At 40.5% G+C, this 21,822-nt stretch overlaps 1 protein-coding gene across 1 annotated transcript in view; it reads right to left on the bottom strand.

The window, feature by feature from the left end:
- Positions 1 to 4,008, bottom strand: part of VSIG1 (V-set and immunoglobulin domain containing 1) — a gene marked incomplete at both ends in the record, with an annotated part of 33,917 nt that extends 29,909 nt beyond the window's left edge. The window contains one exon of the mRNA XM_081223007.1: positions 3,960 to 4,008. Coding sequence (XP_081079133.1) covers positions 3,960 to 4,008 — 49 coding nt within the window. The remainder of the gene's footprint in view (positions 1 to 3,959) is intronic.
- Between the last annotated feature and the right edge of the window lie 17,814 nt (positions 4,009 to 21,822).

Consider the following 21,822-nt stretch of genomic DNA (forward strand, 5'->3'; position numbering starts at 1 on the left):
CTCCAAATCTACTGTGAGACAATATATTTTTAAGAATACGACACATTGTTCTGTAAATAGGTAACAATTGGCAAGGCAATATTTCCAGGCCATTTTTATTGCCCTGATTCCCAATACTCAGCACCATAATCAATCCTTAAATTCTGAAGAAAAGATAGTTTTCAGAAACTGTCCATCTCTAATATAATGACAATACACTTCAGAGCTGAGTTATATATTTCCAGATGAACTTTAAAAAAATGTCACATCATTCAATTAGTGCACACTACTTAAACCTCTGAGACCACTGTCTAGCCCAGCACTGTCCAATAGAACTTTCTGTGATGATGGAAATGTTCTACAGCTGTGCTGTCCAATTCAGTAGCCATTACCCACATGTAGCTATGGAGCACCTGAAATGTGGCTAGTGTGACTGAAGAACAGAATTTCTTATTTTATTTAATTTGAATTCATTTATATTTAAATAGCCACATGTGGATAGTGAACTGTACAAATTTAGTCTTAAACTGAAAGTGATTTTGTGTGTGTTAGGAAAAAAAGTGTTCCCTTCCTTTGGATTCATTTAGTCTAAATTGAGAAATTATTTAAAAATTGAAAAAGTCAGAAAAAATCTCCACTTTGACAAGACTGTGAATAAACAGCAAAATAAAGATTAGTACCTGATTTAAACAAAACTCAGAATTGCAATTTCACTCACTGACCTGGCTGAATTAAAAAAAACACCCCCCCCCAAAAAAAACACATACATGGTTGAAATATGTGTGACTGCTTTTAAAAATCAGTGCATACTATTAAAGGAAAATAATCCAAGTTGTATACACTTGAGTTAATCAACACTCTAGAAAGATTTTAAATGCCTCATGTTTTGGTAATGATTGTTCATTCATCTATTTAATGCCTACAATGTGGAAGGCATTTGCTTGTAGGGGGATTATTATTCTCCTAATATACCAAATAGCCCTATTTGACTTGATGCATTTGAAGTGATTTAATTTCCAGCAACTTCATGTAAAATTGCTTCATTTTTGAGTTAGGGAATAATATAACCAAATGATCACTAACTTTATGGACCTGACTGCAAAACCAAAGTTCAAATATATTACTGCATTAAAATGCATAGCACGTACCTTCCGAGAATGGAAACAACATTAACATATCTTTCCAACAGGTGACTCATATATATTACAAACATCTAAAATGATATGCTTGAACTTTTGCAGAAGACATTTATGATTAACATTATTTTCCTGAAGTGGAATTTAACCTAACTTCCTTAGAAGTCAGCAGAAAGGTTTTCATTAAAATAAAATCTCTCATGCTTACCTGTACAAAAAATTCATTGTATATATGTAAGTGAAAATCAATTCTGGATGTTCGGGGTTTGAGGAGGTAATCGACTCTTTTATTTTTCCACCTTTATTCAAATATGGTTTACATATAACATCGTGTAAGTTTAAGCTGTACAAAGTGTTGATTTGATATATATTTCAAAATGATTACCACCATAGCGTTAACTAACACTTCCATCACATCACATAATTATGTTTTCTTTTTTGTGGTGACAATATTTAAGATCTACCCTCTTAAAAACTTTCAACCATATAATACAGTATTGTCAATTATAGTCACCATGCTGTACATTAGATCCCCAGAACTTATTCATCTTCTAACCGGAAGTTTGTACCCTTCGACCAACATCTCCCCATTACCGCAAACCCATCACCCCTGGTAACCACTGTTATACTCTCTGTTTCTATGAATTCAGGTTTTTGTTTTTAGATTCTACATATGAGTGAGATCATACAGTGTTTGTCTTTCTCTGACTTATTTCACTTTGCATAATGCCCTTAAGGCCCATCCATGTCACGCATGGCAAGATTTCGGAAGGTAGTTAATTCTTTCAGTAAACCTTTCCTATGTGCCCACTATGTGCCAAGCACCATGCTTGACACCAAAAATGTGACATTCTTCCTGACCAGGAAACAAGTCCAGGTAGGACATCAAATTACACATGGATGGAAACATTATCAGTTACCTCACAGCCATTTCTGGACCAACTGATGGACACTACTAATGCCAGGCATACATTACTGAACTCTTTCTTTCTCTGACTTCCATACTTATGTAAGCAAACAATAATATATTGTACCATATTTCCATTCTATCTACTAGACTGACACTACCACATTTTGCTTTGGGCCAGCTAAATTGTATATGTACACTATACACCAACAAAACCAGTTATACAGTAATTTAAAAACAAAGGCTCTGAAGTATTTATTGGTCACTCTGGGCTTTGTTCCAAAAGTCATAATCAAGTAAGATCCTGACATCATCTAAGTAAGTTTTAAACAATAAAAAAATGTATACAAGGTATAAACCCAATTTTGTAATGTAATACATACACTTGCAAAGGAAAAAAATAAGAAATTCACCCAAATCTCTGGTAAGATTTCTGGTGACTTTTATTTTCTTATTTATACATTCCTGTATTTCCAACCTCTCTACAAAGACCATACATTACATTTATAATCAGTAAAAATTATATATATATATATATGCTTGTTAGAGTGAAAAACCACTCTTGCAACTGTTCTGAAACTGGCACCTAGTATAGGCCAGAGAAAGGCGTCACATAGGGAAGTAGGTGTTGACTACAGGTGTGATTTTTAGAGGGCTAGTGCAGAAGGCCCAGGGGCGACCCAATTAGCTAGTGACTGGAAGCTCTTTAAAAGGAACAAAGACTTTCACTGTCTAAAGTTAAGGTTTAAAATGAATATCCCTGGGGGAAAGGGAAAATAGTAATATATGTTCCCACCAGGATGGAAATTGAGAAGGGCGGCTTTTTCCAGCTCTAAGTCCTGGTTAGATCACTGGATAAATGCAGTATTGCCTTCTGGTGACTCCATGGAACATGTTTGTTTAAACAGTAACGAACATTTAGAGAACTATTACTAAATACCATATAGTTTTGAAAAGTAACACTTTTTTCTGATTATAAAAATTGTGTAATATTCTTTGTAGAAACCGTGGAAAATATGAAAAAGGCAGAGAATAAGATAAAAAAACATCTATAATCCCAGCAGCTGGAGGCAATCACCATGAGCAGTTTGGTATATAACCTTCTAGTAATTTATTCTAACAATGTGGGTATATCCTGCTTTTTCACTCAATATTTTATCCTGAGCATTTTCTTATGTCATTAAATATGCTTAGTAAACCTCATTCTAATAACTGCCTAATATTACTGATGGCTTAAAAATATCATTTCTTGGGTAAACAATCTTGTTGTATCTACCATGAACCTAATTTATCATAAGAACAGATTCAAAATGTATCTGGTATTTTAAAAAAACTAGCCAAGGGGTTTTTCTGAATTAATGATCTCTCCTGGGTCTACCAACATTAACATTTTGACTCTAAAAATAATTTTATTCTGCTCAAACCCCCTAAAAACACCCATACTGTGCACAATGATAAATCACTCACATATTTTCCTAAACACAGTCTTATGCTTGGAAAAGGACAACTCTTAAGAAATGTTAGATAGTAAAGCACGGCAGGCACTCCCAGCCAGGCTTAGCAAGTCAATCAAAATGAGTTTGAGGGAAATGCTCAAGTAAAACAGAGAAAAATGTAGCCTTGGCACAAACTTCAGCTTCTGAGTAAATTCATCTGTTCAACTTTCAAACAAAAAGGAAGATACTGTGATTTTCCTGTGAAAAAAATCCTAATTCAGAAACTACATAAAACAATTCTATTTACAGGCTGAGCCCCCAAAATATCGGCATGGCACATATTTGCTAAGCAAGATTTCCAAAAATTATTTTACTCAGCATACTAATCATAGTTCCTTTTAAGCATAGGAGAGGAATAGTCTATGTAAAAGTTTGCGATTTCAGTTTAAAAAGAAACTCTATTCCCAATGATCTTTGGTCGGTTGGAGATCCTTTCCTTACCTGCAAGGCAGTTTAGGATCAGAAAGACCTTCCAAAATGTGAACACCATCGTGACAAGGTTCGCTGAGCGCAGCCAGGGTCCAGTAGCTCGCTTCGGCTAGGCTGAGTCTCAAACTGGCTTCTTCAGTCACACCGAGGTTTGCCAGGCTTATCTGCTGGCATAACCAAGCAAACAAGCCTCTTCGGGCTTACTTATTGGGTACAGACCTTTCTCAGAGCAGATGTATGTTTCTTTGAAACACTTTTCATGGGGCGTGTTTCCTTGACATATTTGCTACTGTGTTAATAATAAACCCACGTATTTAAATTCTTCAATCTTACACAGATTCTCTAAGTTTTATTGTTTAAAATCAATCTTATTGAAAAGTTATACTTGGGGGGAAAAGATATAATTGGAAGAGAGCCTATATAAATAAAAGTTGACAAGGCTAATTAATTTCAAATACTTCTATAAAAGTCTCAGGGCATTGATTCACTAACCTTTTACATATTAAGTTAGCAAATTGGTGCTCTAAGATTTTCTCAGGGGACAGGGTTCACAGGAAGGGCACAGCGGACATGAAGTAAGAAAGCATTCATTTTTATGTGAACAAACTCTGGACATGTCACACTTTTGTGAAGCCCTAGCAGTAGGATGAATTGCATGCTTTTGTCTTCCAAGTTAGAAACCCTATAGCATTTATTCATCCACCTAATTTTGCAAAATCAGGTGAATGAATAAATGCTTTAAGACTTCCATTGGATGAGTCTGAATTTCTGCAGAATTAGGATATTGAATAGGTACTACAGAGTTAACTTGGAAAGGGGGTTCACTAGAAAGGAATGGCAGGCTGCAGAGATGAGAGGCCTTCAATTGAACATGAACTTCTAACAAAGTTGCTCTCATGCTTACGTTACCCTGAGATACATAAGGGCCTCCTCTGGCTCTTCACCTGCAAGCTCTAAATGCTGGTGTTTCTGTCTCTACAATAGTTCTCAGATTTGTCCCTTCTCCAGTCTGCTGCTTCCATCCAGGTCCAGGCACGCAGCTCCTCGCCTCTAGCCTACTGTAGTAGCTTCCTAAATGGTCTCCCTGACTCCTTTCCCCTTCACTCCGTGTAGCAGCCACATGCCAATGTTCCAATCTTGATCACGCATCTTCAATGACACCATTATGGACTCTTTCATCAAGTCCAAAGTCCTTATTCTGGATTCCAGCCTTCCAGGCTCTGGTCCTCACCTCATCTGAACTTAAGTCATGTTAAATCATCAGTCACATGAAATATGTGCAAGTTGCAGTGAGATGTTTTATGAACTTTAATTCACAGGAATTATTTGACACCATCTCATCTCAGCCAAGCCAATTTCCCACTGCTCCTCAGAGAGCCATTTTGCTCTCATCAGGTGTGATACCTTCTCGAAGCCTTCTCTGTCCATGTTCATGTCTGATGCCAAACTTTGGCTTCAGGTGAATTCCATCACTACGTAGAACTTTCTCCTTCCTCCTTTTGCTATCTAAGCATATTCTTAGTGCAGATCAGTCATGCTGTCCTATGTGAAAATTTTGAAGAGCCCACAAACCGCCCCTCTCTGGGCTCCCTCTTGGATAAATCTGTATTGTACTTAGATCCAATACCCTACAGTTGGCACCTGATTACTCTTCAGTAGTCTCCTGTTTATTAATGGGGTCTCCCCCAAAATCCACTGGCTGTGAGCCCCTCCAGGGCAGGGACCAGGTCTTATACAAGTAGTTCCCAAATTAAGAAAGGGTATGCCCCAAAATGTATTGGTAAGCTGATTGTTTGGATCCAAGAGTACACATTCCTGCTAAAGCAATGGTATAAATGATGTCTCATTCCCAAACCTACGCAGAGCATAGTCTAGCACTGGCTTGAATTCTGGGTGCTGGGCAATGTAGGGTAAGGGAGGAGAAGAAGGGGCAGCAGGTGGCAGAGAAAGAACCTTCCTTTCCTTTCCCAAGACACAGGTTGAGCACAAGGCAACGTTTTTTTCCCAAATAACTATTACATGTCTTTGTCACCCACCTTCCCTTCTGCCCCCCACCCTCATGGTCCACTGGCCCCTTGTGTACCTAGGCTTCCCTAAGAGAGGGTCTTACTCCCCCAAAATCCTGTGCGGCAAAATTACTGTTTTCTTTCCAATCCTATTCCTCCAAGAAACACACTCCCTCCTCTGTATAAGCAGGTATCAGCTCCATACTAGGAGGGAAAAAAATCAATTGCCATGAACATTCACCAACCTGTTTACACTATTGAAAATAGAATGCTTGTCTTCCCCCAGATAAATCTCTGAACAGGAGTATCAGGCAATGAATAAAGAGAAATGGTCTGAGGGAGGTTTCGCAGAGGAGAACAACTTGTAGGGCAGCTCTTCTCAGCCTTGGTTCGGCCTTTACCTCTGAGCCACCAAGCCTCCGAGAGACCCATAGTTTTCATAGTGGCTCCTCTGGAAGTAATACTGGCTTTTCCAGTGGTGGGGAGCTGGAATGGGGAAAGACATTTCTGAGTCTGGTGTTTATCAGCTAAGGACTTCCTGTGTTTCCTTCCATGCACCATAGGTGACTATAGTAGGGTAATTATATAATTAATCATAAAACTAGGACATTTTTGAGAGTGAAAGTGGTGCTATTAGCAATTACATGAGACAGATAGTGTAAACCATGACAGTCCCAGGCAAACCTGAACGTCTGGCCTCCTGCCCACAGGAGAGTGCTAAGCACAAAGCAGGTGCTAAATAGGAGCCTGCTAATTAGTTCAGTATGTCCAAGGTGATTGGCCCTGAGATGTGGAGTGGAGGGTATAGCTTAAGGCTATTGCCAAAATCCATCTGCACCAGAATCTCTCATACAAACACAAAACACTCTAGAAAATTTAAGTAAAATGCTTACACTGTTGCTATGTGGGAACTAACTTGGACAGGTAGAGCTCTGTTAAAATAAGAGATAATCTAAAGTTTCCACTTCAGACTGAATTTTGATGTCATTGACTTGCTCAGAAGAAGCGAGTCATTAACTGGCATGTGAAATATTATCAAATATCTTGCACAGTTTTACAGAGCTTTACAATTTTTAAACTGCTTTTCCATTTTATCTTCACAACTGATAATAAAGTAGGGCAGGTATTATCTACATTCTCTATATAAGAAAACAGAGGCTCAGAAACGTTGTGTCTTTCCCAGGGCCACAGAACACGCATTAGATGCTGTCCCTCCCGTCACGCTCCACAGTGTAACTATATCGTAACAAATATGCCACTGTTTTCAGAGTTCTTCTCTGGGAACTTTCAGAAATCCGCAGTATCTGGACTTATCCCTCAGTTTTTTATACTTAAAAATTACAAAAGTAATACATTTTGACTGTAAAGGGATTTCAAAGAACAAAGAAGCATACAGAGGATAAAAAGAAGGTCTCTATTCTCTCACCCACATGGGTAATCTCATGCCATTTTCACAAGCAGTGGGAGTTTTGCATTTTTCTCAGCCTTTCTATGAATTTATACACATGCACATGAGGTGGGGTTTTTTCTTTTTTTTAAGGTAATCATAACATATGTATTTTTCTATTAAGTTGGTTGTTTTCCCCCAGAAAGCACTTTTGTTATCTCTTTATGTCACTATGTACAACTACATCTATAGATCTACCTTATCCGTTTTAAGGCTATATGGTATTTCATAGTATGAATGTACAATACCACAACTTACTTTACCATTCTCCTCTTGGTGAATTCTTAGGTCGTTTCCAGTATTTCACTATTATAAACAATGGTGAAATGAACAGCCTTTTGCTTATATTTCTGCCCACTTATGTGATTATTTCTGTAGATTAGGTACCTAGAAATGGAATTGCTGGATGATCAAGGGGTATGAACATTTTAATTTTGGGCAGATTATGAAATATTGCTCACCAGAAATTCTTTACAAATCTACACCTCCATTAAGAGTGTATGAGAGTGCCCGTTTCTCCACAGCCTTGTCAACAATGAAATTTGTCAGTCTTTTAATTTTATTAGTATCATGGATGAAAACTGATATTGCATTGTTGTTTTAATCTGTATTTCTCTGATGAGGCTAAGCCTCTTTTCATAGATTTACTGGCCTAATTGGTGTTCCTTTTCCTGTAAACTGCCTGTTTTATGACCTTATACCATTTTCTCACTGAGTTATCTTTTCATATTGTAGAAGTACTCTTTACAGTTATGAATCTTAATCTGAGTTTGGTACATACATTACAAATATTTTCTTCCAGTCCATCAATTTTTTAAAAAATTTGTCTTTTACTATAAAGAAGTTTGTATTTTGTCATAGTTAAATCTAGCAATTTTTTTCTTTGCAGCTTCTGAGTTTCATGTCTTCTTTAAGAAATCCTTCTCTAATCCAAGGCTATAGAAATATTATTATATAATGTGAATATTAATATATAATATTATATTTTCTTCTAGTGTTTCTATCATTTTGTCCCATCTTTCAGTTATGGCAATTCTCTCCTTCCACTTTCTTAGGCCAAAAGCCTTTGTGTTACCCCTGACTCCTCTGCTTCCCTCATGGACCACAACTAATTCATCAGAAAATTCTTCTGGGTTCGTGTTCAAAATATACCCAGGCTCTGACCACTTTTCCCACCTTTCACTGTTACCATCTGAGTCTGAGTCACCAGCATCAATTGCCTGGCTCACTGCAATAGGCCCCTAACTGGTCTCCTTGCTTCGCCTTTGTCCCCCTTGTCTATTCTCACAGCAACTTGAGTGATTCTTTTCTATGTAAGTCAGATTACGTCTCACTTTTGCTCAAGATCCTCCAATAGTTCCCAACTTCTCTTGCAGTAAAAGCCAAAGTCTTTAAAATGACTTAGAAGACCCTAATGTGATCTGCATCACCCATTCCACACCTCTCCAACCTTATCTCCTACCATTCTTCCCTCTCTCACTCTGCTCCAGCCACCTGCTCTTCTTGTTGACCTTCCACACCAGCCAGGCATGCTCCCACATTTTAGGGCATTTTCACTGGCAGTTGCCTCTGTCTGTGACACTCTAACCCCAGATATCAACAGGACAAACTCCCTCATCTTCAAATCTTTGATCAAATGCCAGTTTTCAACCTCTCCCTTATTCACAAAATTTAAAACTGCAGCTCTCCCCACTCCAGCCCTCCCAGTCCCCACTAGCTTTTCCTTTCTTCATAGCACTCATTAACGTCCAACATACTATACAGCTTACTTATTGTTTACTTTTTCACCCAACTAGAAAGTAAGTTTCAAGAGGGCAGGAATTTCTGTCTGTTTTACCAAGGGCCTAGAATGGTTCCTTACACATACCAGGTACTCAATAATTTTTTGTTAAATGAACAAATTTGTGAATCTGGATTTAATCCATTTGGAATTTATTTTTCTGTATTGTGTGAGATAGGGTGAAATATTTTTTTAATGCCCTAATGTCCTAAATTAGAGCAAATCCTTACCCTTTAAGGGAATTTTCTCTTTGAAAATAGCTAGATCATTTGAGGCTAATTCTAATTGTTAAGGTAGGTGATCAAGTTCAGCAATGTTGTTTTGTGGTCAAGAAATGAGGCATAATTATAAGGTAATGAGCCTGCTGTCTTCGTGTGGCTTGGGAGCTGGCTCAGAAGTCAATCTCAGGTTTCCAAAAGACAGACCAAGGCCATTCTTATGGCACCATTATGAGAGAGAGACAGACAGAGACAGAGAGATCTGGGAGTAAAGCTTTTCATATATATATGTTTAAAAATTTTTATTTTATTTATTTTTTATACAGCAGGTTCTTATTAGTTATCTATTTTATACATATTACTGTATACATGTCAATCCCAATGTCCCAATTCATCACAACACCACCATCTCCCCACCCTGCTTTCCCCCCTTGGTGCGCATATGTCAGTTCTCTACATCTGTGTCTCTATTTCTGCCTTGCAAACCTGTATATCTGTACCATTTTTCTAGGTTCCACATACATGTGTTAATATACGATATTTGTTTTTCTCTTTCTGACTTACTTCACTCTGTATGACAGACTCTAGGTCCATCTATGTGTCTACAAATGACCCAATTTCGTTCCTTTTCATGGTTGAGTAATATTCCATTGTATATATGTACCATATCTTCTTTATCCATTCATCTGTCGATGGGCATTTAGGTTGCTTCCATGACCCGGCTATTGTAAAAAGTGCTGTAATGAACACTGGGGTGCATGTGTCTTTTTGAATTATGGTTTTCTCTGGGTATATGCCCAGTAGTGGGATTGCTGGGTCATATGGTAATTCTATTTTTAGTTTTTTAAGGAACCTCCATACTGTTCTCCATAGATGCTGTATCAGTTTACATTCCCACCAACAGTGTAACTGGGTTCCCTTTTCTCCACACCTCCTCCAGCATTTGTTGTTTGTAGATTTTCTGATGATGCCCATTCTAACCGTTGTGAGATGATACCTCATTTGTAGTTTTGATTTGCATTCTATAATAATTAGTGATGTTGAGCAGCTTTTCATGTGCTTCATGGCCATCTGTATGTCTTCTTTGGAGAAATGTCTATTTAGGTCTTCTGCCCATTTTTTGATTGGGTTGTATTTTTAATATTGAGCTGCATGAGCTGCTTGCAAATTTTGGAGATTAATCCTTTGTCCGTTGATTCGTTTGCAAATATTTTCTCCTATTCTGAGGGTTGTCTTTTCATCTTGTTTATGGTTTCCATTGTTGTGCAAAAGCTTTTAAGTTTCATTGGTCCCATTTGTTTATTTTTGTTTTTATTTCACTTACTCTAGGAGGTGGGTCAAAAAGGATCTTGCTGTGATTTATGTCACAGAGTGTTCTGCCTACGTTTTCCTCTAAGAGTTTTATAGTGTCCAGTCTTACATTTAGGTCTTTAATCCATTTTGAGTTTGTTTTTGTGTATGGTGTTAAGGAGTGTTCTCATTTCATTCTTTTACATGTAGCTGTCCAGTCTCCCAGCACCACTTACTGAAGAGACTGTCTTTTCTCCATTGTATAACCTTGCCTCCTTTGTCATAGATTAGTTGACCCTAGGTGCGTGGGTTTATCTCTGGGCTTTCTATTCTGTTCCATTGATCTATATTTTTGTTTTTGTGCCAGTACCATATTGTCTTGATTACTGTAGCTTTATAGTATAGTCTGAAGTCAGGGAGTCTGATTCCTCCAGCTCCGTTTTTTTCCCTCAAGACTGCTTTGGCTATTTGGGGTCTTTTGTGTCTCCATACAAATTTTAAGATTTTTTGTTCTAGTTCTGTAAAAAATGTCACTGGTAATTTGATCAGGATTGCATTGAATCTGTAGATTGCTTTGGGTAGTATAGTCATTTTCACAATATTGATTCTTCCAATGCAAGAACATGGTATATCTCTCCATCTGTTTGTGTCATCTTTGATTTCGTTCATCAGTGTCTTATAGTTTTCTGCATACAGGTATTTTACCTCCTTAGGTAGGTTTATTCCTAGGTATTTTGTTCTTTTTGTTGCAATGGTGAATGGGATTGTTTCCTTAATTTCTCTTTCTAATCTTTCTTGTTAGTGTATAGGAATGCAAGAGATTTCTGTGCATTAATTTTGTATCCTGCAACTTTACCAAAGTCATTGATTAGCTCTAGTAGTTTTCTGGTGGCATCTTTAGGATTCTCTATGTATAGTATCATGTCATCTGCAAACAGTGGCAGTTTTACTTCTTTTCCAATTTGTATTCATTTTACTTCTTTTTCTTCTCTGATTGCCGTGGCTAGGACTTTCAAAACTATGTTGAATAATAGTGGTGAGAGTGAACATCCTTGTCTTGTTCCTGATCTTAGAGGAAATGGTTTCAGTTTCTCACCATTGAGAATGATGTTTGCTGTGGGTTTGTTGTATATGGGCTTTTTTATGTTGAGGGAGTTTCCCTCTATACCCACTTTCTGGAGAGTTTTTATCATAAATCGGTGTTGAATTTTGCCAAAAGCTTTTTCTGCATCTATTGAGATGATCATATGATTTTTATTCTTCAATTTGTTAATATTGTATATCACATTGATTGATTCGCATGCATTGAAGAATCCTTGCCTCCCTGGGACATATATATTTTTTGATAGTTGAAGTAGTCAACATGGGAAAATCAGAATTTATTGGACTTCCTTATACACTATTTATGGTTTTGTATGATTTTTAAATTTTTGAATTATATTTAGAAGGACACCATCTAGTCAGTGCTTTGAGTCTAAAGATTTCAATTCATTCCTGTTGGAATGGTTCTGAAGTTGTTTCAAAAATTCCTTGTGCAATCACAGCACCATTGAAGCTTCATTGCTTTTTCTAACTGCCTGCCAGGCATCTCTGCTTAGGTCCCCCCCCCTTCCTTGTTCATCAAACTTTACCTCACACATATCATCCTCTGTTTCCAAACCTGTGCCACTTCCCAGCCACTGTTGCTGGTGCTCCCATTATAACTCTTCATTGGGGTATTCGCTGACTTCTACTTTTATTCACCCTTCCAATCCACCAGTACCAAATCCTATTGAGAACATCTTTATAGTCTATCTTCTTCTTTCCATCTCTTGTCTTACTCCAGTTCAGTCACTGTTATCTCTCATTTAGATGGTTGCAGTAGCCTCCTAGCCCATCTCCTGGCCTCAAATCTTCCTCTCAAATCCATCTTTTAAAACCCTGCCAGATAAGTTTCCCTAAAGTCCAATGTAATCATGTCATTCTTATAATCAAAAATCTTTCATGACTCACCATCACCTTTTTGCCAAGACATAAACATTTTTATCTGGCATCCAATAGGTACCCAACCTACCTTTCCTGTCTATTTTCTGCTGTTTGCAACACCAAAGAATGTCAGAGCTGGCCGAAGTCTTACAAGTAGTCTCCAAACAAAACAAAATACTCTCTGTTCCCTGAACATATGCCTCACTTTTCCACCCCTGTGCCCTTGCAAAGCTATTCCTTCCTTCTAGATCACTCACCCCACCAAGTCTCATTGTCAAATATCTACTCATCCTATAAGCCTCATCACAAATGCTAACTCCTCCATATATTATCTCCTGATTCCCATATGATGTGATCTCATCTTTACAGCACTAGTGAACACCATTTGCCCAGCACTTAGAGGTTAATGCAGCTACTCATGTACTGGTCTTCTTCCTGCTTCTAAGAATGCAAGCTCCAAAGGAGGATAAGGACTGTGTTTAGGTGATTTCTCTCTCTTTCTCTCTCTCTCTTTCTCTCTCTCTCTCTCTCTCTCTCACACACACACACACATACACACACACTGAGATTGTTATGGGCCAGGCATTATGCTAAGTTCTTTATATGTATTATATCACAATCTTCTTCAAAGCTTTATGATATATAGGTAGTATTATTATGCCCATTTTATAGCGGAAGAAACAAGCACAGGGGAATCAAGCAATTTGCACAAATCTCACATATAGCAACAGATAAGACTCAGGACTCATATTCTCATCCCTCTCAACTGGCTTCAAATATTCCTGTTATATAGCTTGCATCCTATTTCACGTGCACAGTTAGATGGTTTTTTGCCCTCTTCAGTGGGCAGTATCTATTGGCTCCTGTTCCCCCTCCCCATCCTTTACTGCACACATCTACTGAGCAGCCATGTTTATCTTGCTTTACCAGTTCCCTGCTGTGAAATGGCTGCCAGTCATCCTCCTCACAAGTAAAGCTGTTGTTGGTCAAAACCTCAGTCCCTGGTAACCACCTATGGCTGAAAATGAGGCTCAGAGAGAATTTTTCCAAAGATCACATAAATGCCCAAGACAGGACTTCAGCCCGAGTCAGCTGGCTCTGGGACACGTGCTCTTAACTCACTGTAGACTGTGAGTTAAAGGAACCGGCCTAGTAATGTTTGGTGAATTCACTTTTTCAAGTTCATGGTATATCAAAGTGACTATTTGAAAGGTAGCATTCATTTGGATGTGCATGATCTCATATACTTGTTGATAAACAAATCTAGAATAACATCAACATCATCAACAACAACAAACTTCCTTATTCCAAGTTAACACTGAATTGCCTTAAAAACAATAAAAAGAAGTGGCACGTAATTCTACAATTCTCCACACCAGGAGGCCGGGAGTCCCAAACTAGGGATTCCAGAAAGGGAGACTCTCAAGTAAATTCCGTGATGGTGTTATTCAGTGAAAGAGTCCTCCTTCTCCCTCCCATCCCTGTGTGTAAGGACAGGAGTTTACCTCGACACTCAACCCCGTGTGAACTCGCAACCCCTAAATATGCTCTCTGAGCACCTTGCTGAGAACCCTCCCAGAGGCCTCCAGAGAATGGCCAGCAGCAGCTTTCAGTAAAGCTGTGAAGCAAGGGCACGTCAGGAATATATTTAGGTAGGACTATAGAGGTTCCTGTCATGTCGAATTTGGGAAATCTTTGTTTCCTGTCCTGGAAGGAAGAATCATGCAGAAAGTTCTCCTTTGGTAAGTCGTGTTCTAACAAGAAGTATGAGTCAGCTTGTGTTGAGTAGCCTGGGATTGCTTACCTAGCGATAGTAGGGAGGCTGGAAAGAGTTAGTACCAGGAACCCTATGTTAACCGATAGTGTGACTCAACCTGCTGTGTACATTAATGTGTTTGGGGAAGCCTACTCCTAGGCAGTTTGTGTTGACGCACTGTATAAACACATGTCATAGGCTCTGCTTCGGAAAAAAAATGCATGTATGTGCAGGCGCAAGCACACGCACATCAGCGCACATACAGGCACACACCTATCCAACCCATAGAGGTCTCAGACCGTCCAATTCCTTCGAGTTGGAAGAGGTCAAGTTTGACTTGAATCCAGAAAAATCACATTCTAATTGTACAATTGCAGGGCCCTGGTTTGGTTGGTTGGTTGGTTGTTTTTTAGCCAGTCTTATTCAATACTTCCTAAAATTGCCATACCTGAGTGAAATTAACCCTAAAAATCAGAGGTCCTTTTGGAGCCAAGAGATTGAAGAATTTCACAGCTGCAGGAGGTGATTAATGGTACTGTGACACAGTAATGAGTTGCCAAAGGCTGAAGGCTTACTAGCCTATAGGCCCCGCGTTAAGCATTTAATATGCATTGTGTCTCACACTAATCCTATGAAGGAAGTATTAGTTATGCTCCTCATTTTACAAATGAGGGAAATGAAGTTCAGAGGGATAAAATGAGCTTTCATTGGTCACACACTTTGTAAGTGGTAGAGCGAGGCCTTGAGCCCAAGTGTGACAGCTCCATAGCCCATGCCCTTGCCAATTATGTGATGTGACCTCCCAGCTGTGAACAAGGGACAGTAAAACACATAGGTAACACAGCTCCTGCTTTCATGGCTCACACTCTTGCTGGGAAGACAGGACAAATACACACCAAACAGGGACTGATGCTAAGAAGTACGAGATTATGAAAGCCCACATTATGCAATACAGAAAACAAATAAATACAAGTACAGAAAGCAGAATGTGGGCCACTGCAAGGGATGGTGGTAAGCCCCCAAATCTTCCTTGCAGAATGAGCTCCATGGGATCCACCTGGCAGGAGAGAGGGATTCTGGGAGGATTTGAGTAGGACTTTTGAAGGTAAAGATCTATAATGAACAATGAAAAGAGAGAGGTAGTATTTCAGAGGGCAAGAAGGACAATAAGGCAAGAAGGTCAGGTTGCTTTATGGAAGGGCTGGAAAAAAGGTCATTGGGAATATCTAAAAAAGAGTTGTTAAGTGGAGGTCAGGCATGAAGGAGCTTACAAAGAAGATAGATGACAAAAGCAGGAAAAATGGCAAAGGTGTCAAATACTGTCAGATTTGGTTTAAAGCAGGGAAACAAATGAAAGGCCTGTTTTTGTGTTTGCTTGTCTGCTTGTTTTTTGTCCTGCATGGTGTTTTGTTTTTGCTGTTTATAGTGTGCTCGTTTGCTAGTTTTAATGAGGCAGCATAGCAAAGCAACAAAGAGCACAGTCTCCAGAGTCAGGCAGCTTGGCTTTAAGCCCGGGCTCTGCCACTTACCAGCTGAGGGACTGTGGGTAAGTTATTTCAATTCTTTGTGCCTCCTTTTCCTCACCCATAAAATGAGATAAAAAAAGACCTATCTCGTGAGATTGTTATTGCTATAAGAATCATACAAGTTATTATTTGCAAAGTGCTTAGAACAGTGCCTACATATAGTAAGCACTATAGATGTGCTTTTTGTATAAATACAAATGTAACTTCTTATCAACACTGAAATATGTGGGAAATTTCTAAAATCACTGTGTAAAGATCTTTCTCCTAAAACAACTGGTAGATGAGGCCATCCAGGCAGATTGCAGCATGGCACCAACTGAGGACAGCTGAGGAGTGGCTGATGCCTTCACATGGGGCTCACAGTTCCCGTCACCCCAACTGCTTACACCTGGCCCACCTCATGTGCTCTTGTGACTCCCGGTTTAAAGTGAAAGGGACATCCTGATTCCTAATAAGCCCCTATATTTACAAAGAGAGCTCATAAAGGAAGATATCTGGGCCAGGATCCCAGGCCTGGCTGAGCTCACAGGATGCTCTCACCCTTAGAGTCTAAGGGAAGTATCTGTCCTCCTCCCCAGCTGCGGTCCCTCCTTGGCCCCAGGTGTTGGGCCACTGGGAGGCACCAGCACCCCCATCCCCAAAGCCTCCTCCACTGACTCAGATCTTCCTGCCCAGTTCAGCACTTCTGATAGGAAGGACTTAGGGCTCCCATAATCCTTTGCAGCAGCAACTGTGTGGGAAGCACAAAGCTGAGACCAGCAAAGCAGGAATGGGTACGCTTCCCCTGAGTGACCGGGCCTTGACAAGTTATGTCCTCCTCCTATGCTCGTTTAGGGGATTAAACTGTGCCTCAAGGTCCGAAAGCTCCATGACTCAGGAAGAATTTACACAGCAGCTAGCCCCAAACCACACTGCGAGGTCAACCAAGTTTTCCTTCAGAGCCACCATCCATTGTAGCATTCCCAGGCAGTCAGTTTCCTAGTGGTGCCTGGCTCTTCGTGTGCTGGAGCTGCTCAGGACCACTCAGTAGAGACCTTGGCCTGAGCCACCCCCAGTGGTTTTCTGACAGTCTTGAAGCTGGTGTGTCTCTCGCTCAGAGGAGATGTTCTTTCCGCCCTCCAGGAGCACGATTGAGTGACTGAGTCCTGCTTGGGCGGGGTGGGTGTGCAGGCCTGCCGGCTCCCAGGTGTCACCACCTTTGCTTGTGAGGAATGATTAACGGTGGGAATGTCAGGACATGCAGGAGAGGAAAAGCTGTGGGAGGAGATAACTGGGGAAAGAGACCTTGGGGCTTCAGTCAAACCCCGCTGCTGCCACTGCCTTTGAATAAGCGCCACGGCTATTACACCTGCATGCAGCTTCACGAAGAGGGCCACAGGAGGCCCACTACCAGGGTTAGAAGTCCCGTTGCCCATCACGCAGGAAGAGTAAAGACACAGACATGATGTGACACCTCTGGACCATTGAGTCCAAATCCTTCATTTCATGAAGCACCAACCTCGCCCTGGGTCTCACAGCTCCTTGTAGAGGTTGAGCAGGGAGTAGAACATAGGTCTCCTGGCTTTTGGTATGACTTCCTGGGAGAGGAAAAGGTGTAGAAGTGGGAAACTCGAGACTTGTTCTAAACACCCACGTATCTGATGAATAACAGCTCGGGAGCCCTTTCCAGCTGGGCGGAGGTGCACAGCCTGGTCCCAGCCCCAAACCAGCAGGAAATAACTCTGGCCAATCTCCACTGCTTCATGACCCTCCCAAGGCAAACAGTGCCTGGTCTCAGGTGGGACCAGCATCTGAGAGCCTTGCGGTAAAGACTCTGGGTAGAGAGGGCACTAAGAGAAGCATGTGTCTCTGGGGAAAGCTGTTTTGACCCATGCATATCTCCTAGGCGCTACCACCACACAACCCAGCAAGTCTGAAATTCCTTACCCCATTTCTCAGCTAAGGCTTTGTGCTCAATGGGTGGTCGAGGAGGGTGATGATAACATGGTCTAGCCCTCCGTTGCCTCTCTGACCTCCCACCACTCTCCTCCTTGCTCACTCCTCTGTAGCCACTCTGGCCTCCTTGCTATTCCTCGAACATGCCAACCATACTCCCACTCCAGGGCCTTTGTACTTACTGTTCTCCTCCAGCTATCTGTATGGTTTGCTCCCACCCTTCCCACAAATCTTTGCTCAAATGTCACCTTCCCAGAGATCCCTTCCCCAACTACCCTGTCTAAAAGTGCACCTGTCACCCTCTAAGGCCTTACCGGCTTTTATTTTCTCCTCATGGCATTTATCACCATCTTGCATTATATTACATATTTTGTTTAGTGTCTTCCCACACTAAAATATCAGATATGTGAAGATAGGGACTTTGTCTGGCATGTTCATTCCTGAATCTCCATCACCGAGAACAGTCCCTGGCACATAATGGGTGCTCAATAAATATCTGCTGGATAAATGGATGAGTGGCTAGAAAGGGGACTTCCTCTTTTTCTTGGTGTGTGGTGACATATAGCAAGTGACATTGTAAACACATATTCATTCCATTTATTCATTTACCAAACAAATATGTCCCAGGCACTGTAGATTCAGGCTAGTGGAAAAGAAAGATGTGTAGACAGGGAATGACAATACAGTGCAGTAAGTACTACCCAGTGTTTTTGGAAGCACAGAGAAGGAGCTGGTGAAGGCTTGCTTCTTAAAGGGAGGTGGCTCTTGAAGAGTAGGAGATGTTAAGAGAAGAAAATTGAGGTGAGGATGTGGAGAAGGGCATTTCAACAACATGTGCATGAACATAGAGGCCCATGTGGAGAACAACTTTACTGTGTTGGGCCACAGAGTGGCAGGGAAGAGAGATGTAGGGAGAATCAAGGCAGGGGATGAAGCAGAGGTGCTAGCTATAGGGTCTTGCCTGCTGTACTAAGTACAGAGTTAAGCCTTTAAGTCAGAGGGGACAAACTTGTCAACCATGGAGAGACCCAGCCTACAGATGTATATAGATTGAGCTACAAACTTATTCTTTTAAATGTAGTAGCCAATATTTTTAAAATTGAAGTATTTCACATAAAAATCCAGAATTTTAGCTTCTCTTGAACTATCAGAATATCACACCCAACTAGCCCACATGGCTATGACTGTCAGCATCTGAGCAGTTGTCCTCATTAAACAGGGCTTTTGCTCTCCAATTTGTCAGTCCCCACTCAGCTTGCTTCACTGATTATGTTATGGCTGATCCCCCAACCCCTAGTATGGCCAGAAAGTGGCAAGGCTTGGGGTTTGAGTCTTTGTCCTCAAAACCCACACTCTTACCCAGTACCCGATTAATGCTTGGCATAAAAAAAGACCCTCCATAATACTTTATTTGAAGAATGAACACATTCATACCACTGTCTCCTACTAGAAAGTCCTTCCCACTGTCTCTGCCTAGGCAAATCCTGCCCCATCTCTCAGCCCAGCTCAGATACAGCCTCCTCCATGAAGCCTTCCCTGATTTCATGTTCCTCACCCAAGAGATGTGACCTGTCCTGTGGCTATGGGGTGGAGGATATGAAGGCAACAAACTTGGGGTACAAGGGCATATTGTGGGGAGCACTAGGATGGTTCGAGCTGTGTTGTAGGGGGAAGGAAAAATCTGAAGTTTGAACTTAAGAATCTGTGTACCTGAGTGGAGAGTGCATAAATGGTGGAAGCTGAGAGACAACTGTGAAAGAAGTAAAACAGATCCAAGTTTTTTCCTTGCTTGGAACGTTGTCTCTTTTAATTTCTCTTCTTGTTTTCTTTCTTTTCTAGCCCTCTGTCCCCTGTACCTTAACTGGCATTAGAGAGTTAACAGAGGACCCACAGGCTTACAGAAGACAGCTTTCCAAAGAACTGTTCTGAGAGCAGCCAAAATGAGATTGCACCAACAATGCCCAGAGAGTTGCCATAAACCAGAACAATCGCCAACCATTCCAACTTCAAGTTGTGCGGCACTAACAGTTAAAGAAAATTGCAACCTGAGACAAGACCACAGTCCTATAACCCTCTCTTCTGCTCGTCCTGTAAAAACCCCAGTCCTACTTCGGCTCAGGGAGTTACCTGATGCTGAGGTGCTCCTGGATGCATATCAACTGAATAAGTCTGTAACCTCTATTTGAGTCACTTTAACTATTTTTGACAGTCTGGTGCTATGACTCGGATTGGGTCTGGCTAACCCTTGGGCCTACTGAGATTCAGCTACAGACAGAGCAAGCTGGGGAACCTCTTCCTCCCTTCTTGGAAGCCCCTGGTGGGTCGAATGGTAAGTCCTGTTCCCACTCATGTTCTTTCTGGTTGCACGCAAGTTGCAGGCTTTGATTCTCTGAAAGGGTTAACCCATTGTCTGACTGAAGTCACTGCCTCTATTTCCTTTTCGTCTTTTGAGTTTTCTGGCCTTTCAGGTTCTCTGGGAGCAGAGAAAGGGATGATGATCCTAAGATTGAGCAAGGCCTTTCTTTCTTCTTCTACCTTGATCTCTTTTATTATGGGCTGAATGGAGTGACTTTGAGGAAGACAATTTTGTTTTGTTTATCATTTTTATTCTATATTGGAGTATAGTTGATTTACAATGTTGTGTTAGTTTCAGGTGTACACCAAAGTGTTTCAGTTATACATATACATATATCCATTTTTTTTTCAGATTATTTTCCCATATAGGTTATTACAGAATATTGAGTAGAGTTCCCTGTGCTATACAGTAGGTCCTTGTTGGTTATTTATTTTATATATAGTAGTGCGTATATGTCAATCCCAATCTCCCAATTTATCCCTCCCCCCACCACCTTTCCCCTTTGGTTACCATAAGTTTTCTAAGTCTGTGAGTTTCTGTTTTGTAAGTAAGTTCATTTGTATTATTTTTTAGATTCCACATATAAGTGATATCATATGATATTTGTCTTTCTCTGTCTGACTTACTTCACTTAGTATGACGATCTCTAGGTCCATCCATGTTGCTGCAAATGACATTATTTCATTCTTTTTTTTTTTTTTTTTTTTTTTTTTTTTTTTTGCGGTATGCGGGCCTCTCACTGTTGTGGCCTCTCCCGTTGCGGAGCACAGGCTCCGGATGCGCAGGCTCAGCGGCCATGGCTCACGGGCCCAGCCGCTCCGCGGCATATGGGATCCTCCCGGACCGGGGCACGAACCCGTATCCCCTGCATCGGCAGGCGGACTCTCAACCACTGCGCCACCAGGGAGGCCCTATTTCATTCTTTTTTTATGGCTGAGTAATATTCCATTGTATATATGTACCACATCTTCTTTACCCATTCCTCTGTCGATGGACATTTAGGTTGTTTCCATGTCTTGGCTATTGTAAATAGTGCTACAATAAACATCGGGTTGCATGTATCTTTTCAAAGTATGTTTTTTTCTGGATATATGCCCAAGAGTGGGATTGTTGGATCACATGGTAGTTCTATTTTTAGTTTTTTTTTTTTTTTATTATTATTGGGGTATAGTTGATTTACAATGTTGTGTTAGTTTCAGGTGTACACCACAGTGGTTCAGTTATGCATATACATATACCCACTCTTTTTTAGATTCTTTTCCCATGTAGGCCATTACAGAGTGTTGAATAGAGTTCCCTGTGCTATACAGTAGGTCCTTATTAGTTACCTATTTTATATATAGTAGTGTGTATGTGTCAATCCCAATCTTCCAATTTATCCCTCCCCCCTTTACCCAACGGTAACCATAAGTTTATTTTCTACACCTGTAACCCTATTTCTGTTTTGTAGATAAGTTCATTTGTATCCTTTTTTAAGATTCCACATATAAGCAATATCATATGATATTTGTCTTTGTCTGACTTACTTCACTCAGTCTGACGATCTCTAGGTCCATCCATGTTGCTGCAAATGGCATTATTTTGTCCTTTTTCATG

The sequence above is a fragment of the Mesoplodon bidens genome (assembly GCF_964165515.1).
Source record: "Mesoplodon bidens genome assembly, chromosome: X".
NCBI classification, from domain to species: domain Eukaryota; kingdom Metazoa; phylum Chordata; class Mammalia; order Artiodactyla; family Ziphiidae; genus Mesoplodon; species Mesoplodon bidens.